The sequence below is a fragment of the Copadichromis virginalis genome, linkage group LG22, assembly GCF_057382275.1.
Source record: "Copadichromis virginalis isolate Kocher_CV1m ecotype Utaka linkage group LG22, C_Virginalis_male_GT1.1, whole genome shotgun sequence".
Lineage (NCBI taxonomy): Eukaryota > Metazoa > Chordata > Actinopteri > Cichliformes > Cichlidae > Copadichromis > Copadichromis virginalis.
This window is the reverse complement of record NC_140638.1, coordinates 10,714,300-10,733,667: the sequence shown is the minus strand read 5'-3', so window position 1 is coordinate 10,733,667 and position 19,368 is coordinate 10,714,300. Positions and strand designations below refer to the sequence as shown.

At 40.9% G+C, this 19,368-nt stretch overlaps 1 protein-coding gene across 2 annotated transcripts in view; it reads right to left on the bottom strand.

Moving 5' to 3' along the window:
- The window catches only part of epha10 (EPH receptor A10), a 161,155-nt gene that overhangs the window by 36,213 nt on the left and 105,574 nt on the right, over window positions 1-19,368 (bottom strand). For both annotated transcript variants that reach the window (XM_085446877.1, XM_085446878.1), the window contains exon 5: window positions 13,716-14,045. In XM_085446877.1, the coding sequence (XP_085303003.1) occupies window positions 13,716-14,045 (330 nt within the window). The remainder of the gene's footprint in view (window positions 1-13,715; window positions 14,046-19,368) is intronic.

Below are 19,368 nucleotides of genomic sequence, written 5' to 3'. Positions count from 1 at the left end.
AGGCAAAAGTGTTCTGTGGTGAATTAAATTGAAATTTGTGCATCTTCTGGACTAAAGAATAACATTCACCTTGGTATCGGCACACAGTTCAAAAGCCGGCATCTTTGATAGTATGGGATTTGTTAGTATCTGTGTCACTGGCCGCTTGGATGTCTGGAAAGGTGCTGACAGTGCTGAAAGGTGTGTACAAGTTTTAGAGCAACATATGCTCCCACAAACTAGTCTAGACTTTCACCAACGGAAAACATTTTTCTTAGAATGATACATTTTCTCAGTTGAAACATCTGACGTGTTTTCTGTTGTAAATAAAATATGGGTTCATCAGATTAGGGAAAAAAAGAGCCCCAGCTTTTTTGGAAAAGGTGAAAAAAAGAAAAATGGTACTGCACTACCGGTGTGCTTGATCTAGATGGCCTGAATAGTTCAGTGACTTTTTCTCTCAACTGACCCACTGAGAAGAAAAGCAGTGTGTTCCAGGACATCCTGATTTATAAACTAAGCACTGAGTAATAATATGAAATAAGAAAAAACTAATTGCTGCTTTTTGCCTTTCAGCATCACGTAGAGGAATGAGTAACACACTTTACTGCTGATTTTAGCATGACTCCAAAAATATAAAACATGACAAATCCAACATAGCGTCACATCATATTTTCAGAGGACTTTCATCCTTGCTCCCTGCGGCTTGCAACCTGGCTCCTGGGCAAAAAGCTGGTTGTGCTGGTTCTCTGTGCATTTATCATTTGCAAGGATTAACCAAAACATGAGCTCTAATTAATTAAAAAGGGGAACAAATTAATCAGAACAAGAGCATAAATTAATCAAAACGTGAAAAACGAATGAATCAAAATGTGTGCGCACATTTATTATGCACAAGATAGCATTTTGTGTACTCAATATAGTAAACTATAGCCTCAGAAGATTTTCTTTTCAGTGTCTACTGACAGGCTTAGAAGATTTAGCCATTTATGAAGGCAAGTAGATGTGAAAATACTGTCCATTCTCCACTTCAACACACACTCAGCACACACGAGCATATGGGAGGGAATAGTGACTGCATTTGGCTTTGTGTTTTAAAAGAAAAAATCGGTGCAGACTTCTCTTTGAAATGTGTTTTTGACACACATTTACACAACTACACTCACATAAAAACATATACAACTGCATGATGATTTTCAAAAGCAATATAGAAGAGGTGATGGCTATGCAATAGAAGTGCACGCCAGACATTTCCAGTCCCTGATCTTGCAGCAGAAATCGCACGGCAGACATGCTCATAGGTGCCCATCACAAAGATAAATGGCTTCTGATAAGGTCCTGTATGAATGCCTTGCAGTACATATACCAATCACTAACACAAGTATAGGTCTGTAGACTCTAAAAGGGACACTGTGAATTTTATAAAAGTGATGCATGTACAAGTATAGTAGGTATATTTTGTGACAAAATAGTAACCAGGCTACAATTAATACAACTTTGTTATCATATCAAATCAGGTTGTGGCTCTCTGTCAGTCATTTTAAATAAGAAAGACTCTCAGCAGGGAACTTTAAATACTGGAAGTTCTTAGAAAGTTGCTGGATCATCATGAGCTTGTGAATGTCCTGGACATGCAACACATGGAAAGGAGAGCTGATACAGCCACACTACATGCCCCAGTGTGAGCAGCAGTGATCCTCTTGGGGAATCTAGAAAACTCCACCTGTTGATGTTGGTTTGACTAACATTCAGACTGGAAGGTAGCAACTATTTGCTCTTCCTGCCACATGCAAGCGTGCGTGACAGAATTCTACGTATAAATATTATGGACACATATCTGTCATGCAGTCCATGGCTTTAGGGTAGAGAATGGAGAGTGTCAGGTTTGGTGGTGTATGAAGCAGTTGGGATGAGAACTAACATCTCCAAATCAGAGGCCATAGTTCTCAGCTAGAAAAGGACGGAGTATCCACTCAGGGTCAAGAACGAATTGCTGCCCCAAGTGGAAGCAGGAGAGGGGAGCGGGAGACTGACAGACAGATTGGTGCAGCACGTACCATAACAGGGATGCTGTACCAGTCTACTGTGGTGAGGAAAGAGCTGGGCGTGAAAGTGAAGCTGTCAGTTTACAAGGTTGATCTACATTCCTACCCTCACCTATGGTTATGAGCTGTGAGTAGTGACCAAAGAAATGAGATTGCAGATACAAGTGGCAGAAATTAGATTCCCCTCAAGGGCATCTGGGCTCAGCCTTCAAGACAGAATGAGAAGCTCAGCCATTTGGGAGGGGCTGAGAGTAGAAGTACTACTACTCCACATCAAAAGAAACCGACTGAGGTGGTTTGGGCATGTGACTAGGATGCGTTCAAGGTGAGATGTTTTGGACACATCCTAGGAGGCTGTGTATTTAATTCAAAGGGACTCTGATTGGTTTAATCTTCTAAATACCACAAATGTTTATTTGAAATAACTGAAAACTAAGTGATAACAGAGTCAAAGAACAGCAAATAAGCTGACAAGTAATCACATGGATTGTGCTTGTGGATCACATACAATTGGCAAGAACACAACCGATTTATATTTTACAAAATATTTAGAGTAATTGTAATTTTTTTTTAAAAATAATGTGTGTTTTTCTTTAGATGACTAATGAAATAACTAATGGTGATTTTAAAAGAAATGTAGTTTGCAAATATTTATTTATTTATGATTGCTTCTTAAGGTCAATCGATCTTGGGATCACCAGAGACTCCAGTTGTTAGTCCATGTATGTTAAATATGTTGGCGCTGAAACTAAACTCTTAAATCAATATATGTAAAGTGGAGGTTCTGACCCTGGTATCATTATTTAAGTTCAAAAACTGTTGAATTTAAAATACTGAATGTTTACACTACTATAAACAGGAACAGGACATGGTATCTTAGATTTGTTTCTTGGTTTGGTCTCTGATTTGCCAAATACCAGCAGAGCAGTTAATCTCCTAATACCCGAACTCTTCCGCTGCATGAATTCTTAATTTCTCTTTGCTATTTTTTTACCTGATTTTTGTTTCTGATAAAAATGCGATTCAAATATGAGAACATTCATTTAAAATTTCGATAGAACAGTGGCAGCATAACGTCCTTGTAAGTGGATATCAGCCACTTGTAGAGCAAAATTTAGTATTTTAGTCTAGACAACCCAAAATGTGATGTCCACATATGTGGACGGCAGGTCCTAGGAGGCTGTGTTTTACATTGTATGTACAGTTAAATGATTCTCACAAGTAAATCTTTTTTATTAGGATGGACTTAATACGTTGTATCAAATGATCTTTCAGCATTTTGCTCCTTAGATGAGTTAAATACAGAAGTGCAGGAAGCGATAACTTACTTTTAGAATTGTGTGGGGTTAAAGAACTGAAAAGGCTTTAACAAAAACCCAGGTTCTCATAAGTTCATCTTCAGATCCACTCAAGAGCCACTGCTTTCATTGCAGAGACTCTGGAGGTTACATGGCAGCTCTGTCCTCTCTGTGGCAAGTAGATGTGTGAATAGACTTTGGCAAGAAATGGCACCCACTGCTGTAGGCTCTTGCATCCAGGTGTACGGAGGCAGCTGAGGGGCAACTGGCATCTCCTTTTTGTTATCAAAGGAGACAGGCGGAGGAGCTTCTCTCCCCAGGGGGGACAGCACAAACAGGGCCGAACATCTCGGAGTCATTCTTACTTTTTACTTCTTCCTCACATCTGTGGATCCTCTCCCTGGGAATTCTCTCTTGCAGTCTCTCCATCTCCTTATCTCCTTTTCCCCAACACAGCCATGTCTCCGTCTTTGTTCTTAGGGGAATCTGTTGTTCCCTCCAGGTTTGTGCCTCCGCTGAGATGGCATCCATTTTCAGAAGGTGATTTGATTGTTCTACTTCTCACTAACTTGTGCTACCCCATGTGTCAACGCATATTAAAGACAGTGAATGATTGCATGCGAATCTATAATGAAAAGATATGCACAATGGTAGAAAATGTGTAAAAGTTGTAGACAGGAGTGATTGAGAGAGCCGTATCTGTCACGCATGCGCTTGGTAAAAGGGTCAAGAGGATGCAACAGTGATGATCCCTCTGGGCATAGCACCACTTCTGCCTGGAGTTAAAGGGATAGTGCAACAATGAGCCTGACAGCAGAGGACTGGGAAGCAAGCGCCACTCTCTGGGATGGAAAAATGGAGCCAACACATAAGTGCCAAAAGCTCCTGTTTCTTAAATGGCCTTTTGAGCTTGGCTTCAAAAGCAAATCAGTCCCTGTAGACCAGTATGTTAAAAAGCCCAACTTTACAGGAAAAATAAACATGTTTACATGTCTGGTCTCCTGCAACTTGTCTCCTGGCTCACCAATCACTGCCTAATTTGTTTTATTTGCCACTTGGACACCTAATCCCAAATTGCAAACACAATTATTCTGCCCAGTGCATCATAAGAGTGAAGAAGAGCAAGTGTGGAACAGGAGAAAAGGAAAGATGAAGATTAATAGTAAGACCCTGCTTCAGAGCAGGGTGAGGAGATGCAGTCAGACACAGCTATTATCTGCAGTGTTTTTTATTCATATCAGTACAGGAAGAAAAGAGGAGCAGAGGTGTTTGGAGGGAATGAGTCTTGTCTAGGTGTAACGCACACACACAGACACACAAACCTGGCTGTGAGTGGGAGGAATGGTGCAGGGACGGCACCTGGATGAAGCACATTTTCATCTCAGCTACTAAATTATACGTTGCAAGGACACAAATCCACACACCTTGGTGGATAGCTGTGTGGATTTGTGTCTAAATTTGTGTCTGTGTAGGAGACCAGCATTTGTGTGCGCAACACCGGAGAGAGTCTCAGGGCTGGCCTGATTGAATGTGTCAGTCAGTAGGTGGTTGGGTGAGAGACAGACCAGAAGAGCCAGCGAGACACAGAGGCTTTTCTGTATGACATATTCAAAAAGGCTCGATCAACATAATCCAGCTGTGCCAAAACACCATGCCCTGAAAATAGGCTACCAATAAACTGGTGAATTTTTTTTTCCTGCACATACATGTGATCAAATCTGGAAAAGAAAACACCCTTAACCTGTTTACATTGCCTTTGCATAGCGTACAAATCTGGCATAAGACGCTCTCACCGGGGGAGAGAGGCTGGGGCCAACTTCTTTAAACTGCTTTTGACAGCTGCACACTGACTGATTCTGAACACTCTCCGGGCCCAGCATGCTTTAGCCTAAAGGCTGAGGCATGGTCTGATCATGACATGTCTGTTAAGCCAGACAGCCTCTGCCCGAAGCCTCCACCAAATAAAAAACACAGGCCGCGCACAAACCCTCGCAAAAACACAAACATACAGATAGAGTGGCTGACCCAAGACTGCTGCAGGAGGTTGGCTAAGAAGGTAAATAAAGCTCTATCTGCCTTGACAGACTTGAATAAAGGGGCAGTGCGTATACACACACAAACGCTGCATCTTTACAGCCTCCTTTAGCATGACACAGCAATCCGAGCATAGTCTAACTTCTTTGATGACAGGATCTGATTTGGAGTGTGATGATATTTGGATCTTTTGGATCTTCTTAAATGCAAAAATAACAGATGATGTACTACAGGTTGTTATAGAAGGTTGTTGTAAGCAGCATTTTCCAATTGTAGTTCATCTGGGAGCCAGTTTTATCTGGACAGCGGGGGAGAAAAAACTAGGATGACACAAACTTGCATCGACAAATGAATACAGATATTTTGAAAGTGTGCTTAAGTGCAGCTCTTGACTAAGAGCTGATATTACTTGAGGACTGTGAGACAGACAGCAGCTATAATGTAAAGAGTAATATAACCTATAATAAAGAGTAAAACATGAGCTCTTTTTAAGATGTATGACAAAAGCTGCAAAAATACATCCACAGTCTTCCATTTGAAATGTAGTCTTTTATTAAGTTAATAGTTTAATTATGATCAAGTGATCATGGCTGTGGATGTTTTTCCCTTTCTTTCATCCTGTTTATCCCCCTTCATGAAAAAACTTCCAAACAAGCATTCACACAAACACAAAACCGTGTCTTGAAAATTAAGGGATGGATTGACATACTAAGCATTTGGCGCATTGTTAAACCTCTGCTGGATAAACTGTACTGTAACCCCTCCCCCTGGAATTTTATGCATGAAATTGTATAAAAAGATGCACGGCGAATGAGAAAAGAGGTGTCTGTGTGCGTGCAATGTTGGTCTGATGAGCTGAACTGTCTGTCACCCACCTACCGCTGTATCAGAGAGGAGTGTACTGTCATTCAGAAAGACAGCTGCATCTCCACACAACTTGCTCTCTCTCTATTTCGCACAGCAGGACGCAGCCGCCTTCCCCTCTCCTCCAGCGACTAACCCCACAAGAAACCCAGACGGCGCGCACACACAAACGCCGCCACGCTCTCCACAGAGGCACGATAAAGACGTCACAGAGTATTAGAGAAAGTGAGACATGAAAAGCATTTTGGAAGTTTGAACTTTTTCTCTCTAGTCTGCTTGCAACCTTAAGCGTTTTCACCTGTCTACCCTCTCCCGGCAGGGGTTTCGACAAAAGATGTGCATCAAAGATAGGCTTCATGATAATATGATTATGAGGAATACGCTGTGTCTTCGTGTCATCAGCTATCTCCGAGCTTTGCTTTCATTCATACGCATTCCTCTACAATTCCCTGAACAACAAGGAACAGCCTGTAAATCCACATACAGAGTACAGACACTGAACACTGAGAGTGCCTCTTCATAGACTCCAATTATAAGCCAAGAGGTAGGCAATTAAAATTCCCATCACAGGGTGACAAAGCGTCTTAAGTGGCTGGGCTATAGTCCTGAAAAGTAGCTTGATGACTCTATTCATTTGGTGCCTGCTGAAGCCTCACCTTCCCATCACTTCTAATTAAGGAGGCAGAAAGGATCCAAATGCCTTCATGCAAAGGGCTGAAGGGGGGAGAAGGCTGAGAAGTGTGAAAGTGAAAAAATAAAAACGGCAATTGGAAACTAAATGACAAAGAAACAATGTTTCATACCTTGGTATTTGAAGTGTCTCTTTCGTTCACTGAGTGAATGGAAAAAACAATATTCAACACCCCCCTCCCATTATAATGCAAGAAAAGTCTGATCCCAAGTTAATTCAGACTTAAACTTTAGTTCAAGTCTTCAAACGCAAACATGTGTACCATAGTTTTTTAAGGTACCCATTTGATTCAGAGAATCAGAGACAACCCCACCCTCAATTAGCTTCCATTCGTTTTTTTATCTTTCTGCCATAGTAGGCAATGTGAATAAGTACATTACCCAAGTACTGCATGTAACCTTCTTGTACTTCATTTAAAAACATTTTTCTATTTCCTTCTACAACCCTGCTTTAATTTTAAAGGAAAAATATTACATTACTTTATTTCATTTATCTGAAAGTTTAAGTGACTTTTCATTTCAATATTTAATAGTCGTTTTGTAATAAGTTATGTCTCCTGTATATTTGGCTTGCACCCCCATAAGCAATATTTGGTTGGGCTCCCTTTTCTCATATTATGATTTTATTAGTTTTTCTTATATACATATATTATGGATATTTTGTGTAGGAATTGCAGCAAATTTGAACTTCTTTCATAAGTATTGCAAGGTCTCCATCACACTTTTTTCAGTTTGTGTGGCCTTCAGTTTTAAACATTTTATTCTTCTGCTATGCACCCTGTGCTACTTTACTTGCTTTAAGTCATCTTTCATGCTTCCTAACTTTTATCTCAAAACCATCTCACCCTAACGCTTGTCCACACACAACTTTAAAAATGTATTAAGCAGTTTTGATATGTACGTCTTTAAAAATATGGTTTCAGATCGTTGTTTCTTCTTTTAAGTCTTCTCGCTTTTGCTCTTCACCCCTGCTCCCTTTTCTCCACATCCAGGCGTTCTCCTCACAATGCCACACCGCTCTCTTCTCTATCCCTCTACTTCTATATTCATTCCCCTCTCCTCTCCTCCCTTTATGCATCCATCTCTAAGGCCTATGTATCTCCGCGGGGACCAGCCATCTCAAAGCACGGCCAGTAATCCTCACAGGATATTGAAATGCCAATCCTTCCTCCCTGACCTGCACCTCCACCCCATCTCTACAGCTACCCTGCATCCCTGTCTTCTTCCCTGCCTTAGCTAAAGGGCTTTGGATGTATCACTGGGGGCCACACACACACACACACACACACATATATATTGAACAATTCTGAAGCAAGATATCTTTTTTTAAGAAAAGAAATGAAGCATGGACCAATGTACAGAAATTATGTCATGCAAGCACAGCAAAGTATGGCCATAGACACATGGTCTGGTGCACTCTTTCGCTTATATATGCACCCCTAATCCACCTCGATATGGCGCCCCATGAGCCTTAGGGAAAATTGATCTCCCGTTTACCCAGCTAATGTCCCATCCCCTCCAGTTTCTATCCCCTACTCTTCCTTTTCCCTATTATCCATCCTTGACACGCCATGCAAAACTCCCCTTTCCCCCTGGTGGCCTGGAGAGTCCTGATAAAACCCCATCTGCATGGGAGGATGTGCATGTGCAAGCATCCAGTTCAACTGCATATTTTCAAAGAATTCAATTTGTATGTCGGTTTTTGTAAGGTTTAAAGACCGACAGTCTCTAAACTGCTGTTTCTAATGATTTGCATAAGATTCTGATTTTCCAATGAAAGCGGGCGAGGGAGAGAGAAGCTTGTGTTTGCATTTTATAGATGAAAATTGCCCCTGGTGTATCTTGCATGTGCGGCTGGGGCCGCGGGTTAACATGGTATAGTATCCAGCAGCACTTTCTCTCAGCAGCTCGGTTCAGATTGTGCCCTTAAGTTGTCAGGCTTTCTCCACCCTCAGCTGCCAGTCAAAAAATGCCACCCACTGCTAACAAGCTTACTCTGCACCGAAAAACAAATATGGCGCAATCAGGAAAGGTGGGAGAAAATAGTCCTAAGAGAGAGAAGAAGAGAGATGGGGGAAAAGAGGGCAGTGGTGATCATGTCAGGACAGGTGATGAAAAAGGAGAAGATAGCGGAAAGAGTGGCAGTGAGTAGGAGAGAAATTACCATCTAAGAATAGTGAGCTTATGGGGAGAGCAGGGAAGGATGTGGGGAGGGAAATGAGGGAGGAAATAGAGGGTAAAAAAAGAAGAGATCGGTTTACAAAGGAAGGGAGGAGGTTAAGAAAAAGAACAAAGTAATAAAGAGATGATGAGGTGGCTAGAGAGAAAAAAAGGCCAGAGTGTGAGTCTGCTGACATGTGCTAGCTTTGTTCCAAATCCCTACTGCAGTATTTATAAAGGTCGGCGAGTTTTGATATGTAAAGTCTCGGTGGGGAGGTGCACACACAGGTGCGGACACAAAGCTAAGGTCCATACAGAAATGCTTTTTGCAATTCTGGAGCTGACCTGGCTTTACAGAACTTCAGACGGTATCCCGCAGATACATAAAAATCAGATGAACAACAAAATGAAAACCGGACTTATCATGCAGCGACAATAAGACCAAGTGAACCATTATTGAATTTGTTTGCAGGCTTTGTATGTCAAGTTTTAATATTGCGTCATTTTAATGATCACTTCCGCTTCTATCTGATAAAACTGAGCAGATCCTTCATTGACCTTGAGGTAAACCTCTCCCAGAGGACTTTCAACGGAGGGTAGCTCTCCTAGAAAATGCAGGAATTATTCTGTGGCACATTTCACACACTTTCATACACTAACATTATCACTCAGCTTAACTCAAATACCTCAAAACATTGAGACTGGACTGACTAACCAACACAAGCGCAAACACACTGACCTACACCACCAAACCATCGCACACACCAACCTGTAAATGCTCTTTTGCACAATATTATTACTAGATATATTATATATTATTATTATTATTAATTTTTTTGCACTAACTTGTCTTGTAGCACCTTGGTTCCTGGAGGAACGTTGTTTCGCCTCACTGTGTATTTTTAAACTGTATATGGTTGAAGTGACAATAAAGTTGAACTTGAACTTTTTTTTTTCTTCCATCTGTCTCACAGACAGTATTAAACACCACACACTAAATGTCAGCCGAAATCCTCCCTGTCACAGAAAGTCTTCTAAAACCCCTGCAAAACACTCTCTCCTAACCCTTGTCCAATCCTCCTGGACGACACGGTTAGCCGCACAACTCATACCTTAATACCTCGTAATAACCAGAAATCAGTGCCATGGTAACTGCTGACAAGACAGACAGACAGAGGAGATAAAAGTGAGAAAGGTTTAAAGAAATGTGACAATGAGGAAAAAAATGCTCACCATAGGTTTGTACTTCTGATAGAGTATCCCAAACCCTGGAGTTCGGGATTTTACGCAGGAAGCTGAAGAAGGCCAAGTTGTCACTTGCTAGTCACGTTCACAGATTTTAGCTGTCTGAGGGATTTTTTTGGTGGGTGTGGTTTAATTTGAGGGATCAACAGCTCTGCGCTGCTTATAACTTCTTTAATTTTCATTTACTAACCGATTTGCTTTTCCAGCCACATGTGGGCATTGGCGAAGTTTATCAGCTGTCATCGCAATAACTGGATAAAAACATGAGCAGATGTTTCCAGCAAACAAACTCAAAGAGACAGTATGCTGCCTCACCGCTATACCTCTTCAAATTAGACTTGTTACCTGTAAGAAAAGTCAACATCTGGCAAACGTGTGCAGATATTTTTCCACAGGATTTGGTGGAACATGGAGAACGACTTCACTTCAGTGACAATAATAATGAGAAAAATATAGGGTTTTTGAGCTCCCGCTTTGTGGGGAATAAATAATTTAAACCACTAGGTGGTACTTGAGCAATTACTCTTATGTCAATGCAGTGGTAGTTTAGGGACCTGATAAAGCTGCCAACTTGGCACCTATAGAGGTTTTCTGGCACTGATAGGAAACTCTAAGCCAGTATTGCCCAACCACTGTGCCACAGCACATATAGGTGTGCCGTGAGAAATGATCAGGCGTGCAGTGGAAGATTATCTGCTTTTTTTTTTTTTGTATTTATACGCAACACCTCAAAGGCCGGTCCGTCAAATTATTGTTGGACATAAACCTGTCCGTGGCGCAAAAAAGGTTGGGTTGCTCTAAGCGACTGGTGTGAGTAAGGTGCAGAACAATTACATTCTCTTCCACTAGAGGGCAGTACAACTACCTGCTCTAATGAAATTGGTTGCCAACTGCCAGTAAAACAGAAGACGACGAAGAAGAAATTACATAATAGTCATGCCGTGAGACGACGCAGCGCGTAATAGCAACAGATAAATATTTGAAAAGAAAAAGTAGTCAATCTGACCTGGGTCCTAGAGAAAATTCCGACCCAGATTAAGGCCCTAGCATGAATAGTGGTTGGGACAAACCAAATCAACTCCACTGTGCCTGGTGCGCAGGGAAAAATTATCAATATGCTTTTTGTGACATTTTTGTTTGGTGGTGTGCCATGTGATTTTTCTAATGTGAAATATGTTTTGTGGCTCCAACGGTTGGTAAACACTGATCTAAGCTAATCCTAATACATGAAGATGCGATTATATAATCTCGTCCGGGTTGGGGAGGCCCTAAAATCCTGTCAGGCCCCGAGAAAACTGTTTCCAGGAGTGGAACATTAGGACTACAATGTCCACTCTTCTGCCAAGATAACTGGCTCCAGGAGCAGAGTAACAACTTCATGGATGGAGAAATCAGGTAAACACAGACTGAACAATGGATTTAGATTTATAGGGAACCTAAAATGTGATGTCTAGATTGTTCTGTGTCTGCTAGATTTCTTTTCTGAATGAGTCTGAGCTTGTCTGACCCTTAATGCTGAAGCATTGTTCAACTATAAAGTGAAAATGAGAAAACAGTAGAATGCAAGCTTCACTAAATACAAATTTTTCCCAAGCTCCCAAATCAAGTAAGTGATGTCAGTGCTTTGTTCTCATACACATAACTGTGCTTCAGCCCATCACTCGTGTTATATACAAGTTTAAGCTGGTCCAAAAAAGAAGATCCTGAGAAACACATTTGTTTTTAAACACTCAACATAAATCTCCTTAAGTTCCTAGGACCTGGCATCCACATATGTGGACATCACATTTTGGGTTGTCTAGACCAAAATACTAAATTTTGAGCTACAAGGGCCTGATATCCACTTACGAGGACATCACACTGCCACTGTTCTATCGAAATTTTTTAACAAATGTCCTCATATGTGGATCTCATTTTTCTCAGAAACAAATATCAGGTAAAAAAACCCCCCAAAATTCATTGTTTTTACATTCATCAGGTCCCAACATGCCCAAATATCATACAGAAATTAAAAATGCATGCCATGGAAGAGTTTGGGTCTTAGGAGGTTAAATATACTCTCTTTTTTATTCTTAGATGCATGCCTCAGTCAAAAACCACACTTTCAATATAACAACTATCCAAAAGTTTAACCCACTTTCCCACGATAAAGTCTTACAGTATATATCCTGAACTTAATACCTGGAAATTCATAGCAAGTCCTGCAGCCTTCACAGATGCTGCACAGCATTCATCATTCAGCCCATTTCTCTAAGCTACTTTCCAATTAATGGCAAAAGCACATTCTGCCATTCTCACTCTCATTGTTTCTCCATCAGATAGTTTGTTGTACAGCACCTTTCATTCCATCTTCCACCTATGTTTCATTTGCATCATTATGTTCATCATTCATATTTCCTTCAGCTTTCGCAAACAAAGATCTCAAACATTTTCAAAGATATGCGCGGCGGTATAACATGCACAGTCATGTGTACGTTTGTTTACAAAAGAATGTTTGTCAGCATTCAAGCCAGAAAGTAGGCTTGTACATCTTTAGTGTGTGTATGTGTGTGTTTTGGTCTTTTCACACTTGAGCTCCTCCAAATAGTGAGTGCTATTGCGGTGCTGGGTGACAAGGCTACTTGGTAAAGTGCTTTTCAAGCCTCTGGCTAATGGCCTGCTGAAAACTTCTGCTGATGAAAATGAGATCTCCCCTACCAATGAGAATTTCTGCCCTGTCTGCAGCAACAGACATATTGTCAGTATAAGGGTGTATGATTGAAGTTTGTGCTTTTTTCAAAGAATACACAGAAATTCAAATCACTACAGAATACACATTGCTTCTGAATGCCATGTCAGTAAATCTGCATTTTGCTGTAGGCAAAGGTCACAGTGGGTTTTACAGAGTACAAAATGCACATAAATATGATCTGTGTGTATGTCTTTTTTTGTTGTGTGCAGAAGTAAAAGCGGATTGTGGTGATATCATAAAAAATGCATGCGTTATTTCCAAGCAAAGCATTCAAACGTTTCAAATAGGGGTCAAAATAATTTTTTAGAGGATTTTCTTATGTCGAAAATATGAATAAAGTAGTAGAATTTGTCTGACCAGATGAAATGATGACAAACTTTGTAAAACCACTAGAAATTCAGTCAAAATCAAGTGGAGTTAAAAAGTGTTCAAAACTGGAAACGCATGTAGTGCAAGTTTATTTAAAGTTCATCTATTTTTCACACATAATGTTGCCTGATGTCAGACGTGTCCTTGTTGGTCCCTACTGAGTACAAATGCAATATCTTTTAAAAGGTGCATTCTTTGTCGTTTGTTTTTTGGTTTCGGAGTGTGCCACGTTTAAGTGCAATTTAAATGTTTTCCATTTACATGTTTGTGTTTGTTTTTGAAGGTTGAAATGGAACTTACCAGGCAGGCTTGTTGACACGTTGACTTGTGTGTAGAACCTCTTGTTGGGCAGCAGCTCTGACACTCCATTCAAGGCTTCTACAGTAAATGTGTAATTGGTGTTGGGAAGAAGATTGACCACAGTCACAGTTCTTTCTGTCAGGCCAACCTGCTGAGGCACAAATCCAACGCTAGCCCCACATGGCTCACACTGCCTCCCGATGCATTTCCGGCATCCCACACTGTAGGTCAAATCCACCCTGCCCCCTGTGTCGGACGGAGCAGCCCAGTCCAAGATCAGCGTGGACTGCTTCAGAGTATAGGTCAAGTCTCTGGGAGGGGATGGGGGACCTATGAAAGAAAAAAAAAAGATAATTATTTAGATTTATTAGTTATCACAGGTCGCTCATGAGCAGTTTGTAAGAAAATACAATGCGTGCTCAATTTGAATGAACTGTCATGCAATTTGATATACAACAGTCCAGAGGCTTTATGGTGGGTATAGAAGCATTTATACCAACAATATCATTATAATCAAGCGCCAGTGTTGGAAGGTTACTTTTACCTTTTGCCTTCATATTAAATAAATTTTTGAACAATAATTTTGATTTTAATGATGTGATATGATGTGATATGAACCATTTTACATAAATAGGTGAGGGAAAATCTGAGGTACTTGTTGTGAAATATTAGTGTATGTAGCATTATTATTATACTTTGACAGTTTGAAAATATATTTTAAGAAGATGTATTGGACTGAGACGGAGGAGGGATTATTGCTCATATAGGAAGGAAAATATTTGGGGTAAGGCTCAGGATTTGATTAAAAAAAAAAGAATAGAATAACATTCCCTTTTGTCTGAAAGATTAGCGTTTTTTTCCATTATGTACTGGTGTCATCTGCTGTGTGAAACAGACCCTCCCTTTACTCTTAGTAAATAAAGATGGCTTGCCATGGAAAGTGTTTTATCTCTCCCGGAACACGAGTCTGATTTGATATGAGGGGCAGTGATGTGAGCTGCCTATTGAAAGGCTGTGTGTATCAAAAGTTCAGCATTATACAGTACATGACAGAGGTAACAAAAAACTGTGTAAACATGTCATTTAAAGTTAAACCACTTCTAAATGAACCCCCGCAACAGCTAAAAAATAAAATATACGATCCAGTAGAAGGCTGTAAAAAGCCAGACCAGAGGACTCCATCCTATCACTAAGTCAGCATTCAGTGTCTTTTGGTTCATATCCTCTTCTCACTGAAAGCACAGGTCCATTAAAGGTCATGAATTTTACATACATCCTTGTATGTGTGTGCATGTGCGTGTAATGAATAAGTGAAGGTTTGCTGCACTGTGCGTGCCATCAAACACGTCACACACCACAGCTGCGTCCCGCACACGTGGTGCCCAGGGTTACATAAGCCCAGAAAACATTCACATTATGAACACACACACACACACACTCGCACACACACAGTAGATGCAGACACAGCTGGGCCTCTTTCTCACGTCTCTGTCCACTTTCATGCTTTCTTAGCCTTGCAGTCCCTCACTCTCTTAAGGTTTCTCTTTTCTTTCCATCTTACATTGCGAGTGCCTCTTGTTAAAACTTCACCTCCACAACTCTTCCCACTCTTTTACTCTTAACCTGTCCCAACCTTCTAACTCCCTTTTCCCTATAGCCCATCCACATCACTATTCAACTCAATCTCTACTCCTCCAAAAATATGATACAATACAGAAAAACTTGCATTTCCCTTTAAACCATTGTCATTAAACTGCATGTGTTATCTTTATATGCTACCCCCTCTTAGGTAATCTCATCAAATGAGATCAGGGACATCTATGCCAGAGATAACATAGTCTGACAGGCATGAGAGTATTTTTGCACCAACAAGGTGATTCCCAAAGCACTTTTAGTTGAAAACTTGACATATCTCAGCATGCTATATAGTGCATCCTTGAAAAATGGGAGAAAACTGGACAAATGGAGGACAAAAAGAAGTGACAGACCTATCCACATCAGATCTAAAAGCCATGTCCCCAAGAAATAGGAAAAAAATCCAGCAGAGACCTGGCACGCAACCTGAGAGTTACATCAGGCTCTTTAGTTGATCTGTCTCGTGTTCACTAAAGCCTCATCGAGAATGTTATAAGTGGAAATGTGGATGTCAAGAACCAATTCTTAAAGAAGGGAAACAGGACAAAAAGGCTGACGTATAGAAACACACACTGGAACACTGGAAGTCGTGGACTGGCCACTCTGAAGCACTAACCTCAACATTGTTGAAGCAGTGTGGGATCATCTTGGCATGTTGAAGAATAAAGGTAGTGATACCAACTATTAACTTCAAAGCTCATTAGAACTCTGTTTTTGCCAGATATACTCTGTTTCTATTCAATCAATCAATAAACTTCAATAAATCACTGCACCCATTTCATATTTTAACTAGCAAAATACACTGAACAAAAATATAAACGCAACACTTTTGTTTTTGCTCCCATTCCCCATGGGATGGACGTAGAGACCTAAAATTCATTCCAGATACACAATATAACCATCCCTCCCAGACAGTGGTCACAAATCAGTCCAAATGTGTGGTAGTGGGCACATCTGCTATATTGAGATAATCCATCCCACCTCACAGGTGTGCCACATCAGGATGCTGATCTGACATCATGAGTAGTGCACAGGTGTACCTCAGACTGCCCACAACAAAAGGCCACCCTGGAATGTGCAGTTTTGTCTCACAGCAAAATGCCACAGATGCCACAAGCAATGAGGGAGCGTGCAATTGGCATGCTGACAGCAGGAATGTCAACCAGATCTGTCGCCCGTGCATTGAATGTTCATTTCTCAACCATAAGCCGTCTCCACAGGCGTTTCAGAGAATATGGCAGCACATCCAACCGGCCTCACAACCGCAGACCTCGTGTAACCACACCAGCCCAGGACCTCCACATCCAGCAGGTTCACCTCCAAGATCGTCTGAGACCAGCCACCCAGACAGCTGCTGGAACAATTGGTTTGCACAACCAAACAATTTCTGCACAAACTGTCAGAAACCGTCTCAGGGACGCTCAACTGCATGCCCGTCGTCCTCATCGGGGTCTTGACCTGACTCCAGCTCGTCGCCGTAACAGACTTGTGTGGGCAAATGCTCACATTCGATGGCGTCTGGCACGTTGGAGAGGTGTGCGCTTCACGGATGAATCATGGTTCACATTGTTCAGGGCAGATGGCAGCTGAGAATGTCCCAGTTCTTGCATGGCCAGCATACTCACCGGACATGTCACCCATTGAGCATGTTCGGGATGTGCTTGACCGGCGTATACGACAGCGTGTACCAGTTCCCATGAATATCCAACAACCTCGCACAGCCATTGAAGTGGAGTGGACCAACATTCCACAGGCCACAATTGACAATCTGATAGACTCCATGCGACGATATGTTGCACTGCATGAGGCAAATGGTGGTCACACCAGATACTGACCGGTGGTATGCATCTCGTCTCCAGTTTTTTTTTTTCTCTCCAAATAGTTATTGTGTTACAACTGGAGCTGTCAGCAGAAGTTCTCCTCTGCCAAAACTTACAAGAATTTAAAGACTAATTTTAATTAACTATTTCTAAAGTTCTACTTTTCATCTCCATTGCTGCCAAGGGAAATGCAGCAGTGTGCTCTAATGGAAAAAACTCAATCGTCACCATTAACAATGGCAGTCAGTTGAGTCATGAAGTAACAGATGAAGCTTAATCTTATAATTAAAGCTCTGTGCTCCTTCAACTTTTTCAAAAAGAATTCTTAAAGCAACTATGAGGTGCACAGTCTCTGATTCTCAGTGTGGTAAACACATTAGGGTCGTGATACTACACTAGCATTAAAAAGGGAGAAGAATAAAATCAGTTGTTCTTTAATCACTGGCGTAATAATGCGCACATATCAAACACTTCATCTTTGAAAATCATAATTTTTTCTCTTACTCTTATGAGGCTAGATTCATCAAACTCTTTCTCTAAATGTACAGTGTGGTGGATTAGTAGAATCTGGGGATTATCATAATTACAGAATCTATAGTGTAATTAATGTGGTCATTAGGCTGCTATGAATATTATCACACAGGATCAGTGAGCTCAGCAATCAATATTATAATTACACCCCTCCACTGCACTTACCATTAAAGCTAGCATGACCACACACTTTCATTCATGTGTGTACGCACTAACGCACAAGTCAATGTGAATACGTATATAAACACACATGCACTAACTTAGAGACCCTATGGATTTATGTCCTGAATACTTTCAGGATATATACCCTATTATTCCTCCATCTAATTACTAAGCTATAATCAATAGGCTGTTTTCCATGCAGAAATCAATAGGGCCAACCTGTACGGCTCTGTTTGGCCTCATAGTGAAGAAGAATCAGGCCGAGAAAGGGTCAGAAAAAGTAAAAGGTGAGGAATGAACAAATAATATGTGGCGAAAAGGGATGAGGATATAGAGTGTCGCTCGAGGATAGAGGGATGAGATTTTGGTTTGACAGAGAGAAGAAAAATGGGATGATAACACGCATGGATGGAACAGATGAAAGGATAAAGAGTAAGGAAAATGCGAGGAGGCGGTGGCTAGAAAGAAGAGTGATGACTGGTCAAGTTAAGAAGACAGAGAGATGGGAATGGAAGAGGGTGTTGAGGCATCAAAAAGGAGGGGGTAGAAAAAGAAGGGGGGGTCCAGCGGAAATGTAGATAATGGAAGTATAGCAGAAAATGGATCTGTAATGTCAGGAGAAAAGGTGGAAGAATATGGAGAGAATGCAAAAGGTTAAGCAAAGAGATGGCAAAATGGGGTGATGGGTTTTTTTGAAAGATGGATGGGAGATATAAAAGGGATAAATGTTAAGAGGCAAAGAAAATGGTTTGGGTGAAGAGGCGCTTTCATATATAGCTTTGGATACTAATAGACAAAGGTTGGAAGTGGTTACATTTACAGAAAACCCTCAAACATACAATGACACAGACGTCCCAGAGGAAAAGTCTTCCTTAGAAAATTTACTTTAAATACCATGTCAAAAAAAGACTGGATTTATTCTTTATTCCAGATCAAAGAGGAATTGTCCAACGAGGCAACAGATGTCATTAACCAGTTATAGACCAAGATTTTTGCTTATGTATTTTCATCCTTTAAGCTTGCAGTTATACAAACACTTCACAACTTTTTCATCAGCAGAGCAGTACAAGGCATGCATCCTGTGTTGTGAGAGACCTACTCCTAGCCAACAATCTGGGAAAGGTTATAGAAACATGGAATGCAATACAATGAAGGGTATATGGTGAAGGAGAGGTGAAGGGTGCAAGGAATGAGTCATGGAGATGGGGTTGATGAGGACAAGATGATGAAACATGACTTGGGGGGGAGGGAGCAGGTCAGACCAAGAGGTAATAGCATGAAAAAAGGAAAGGTGGATGAAAGGGTACGGGGTGAAGGACAGGTTGTTTTAAGACATAAAGAAAATGGATCTTTATTGTTAAAATGGATAAATGACAATTGCAGCTATATCAAAAGCTGAATGGGAGGTTGAGATATTGATTGGCTTACAGACATAAAAATCTATACTTTATGCAAAATTTCAATATCATATCTTATATGAGTTATATGGTGCGACTAGAACTAGT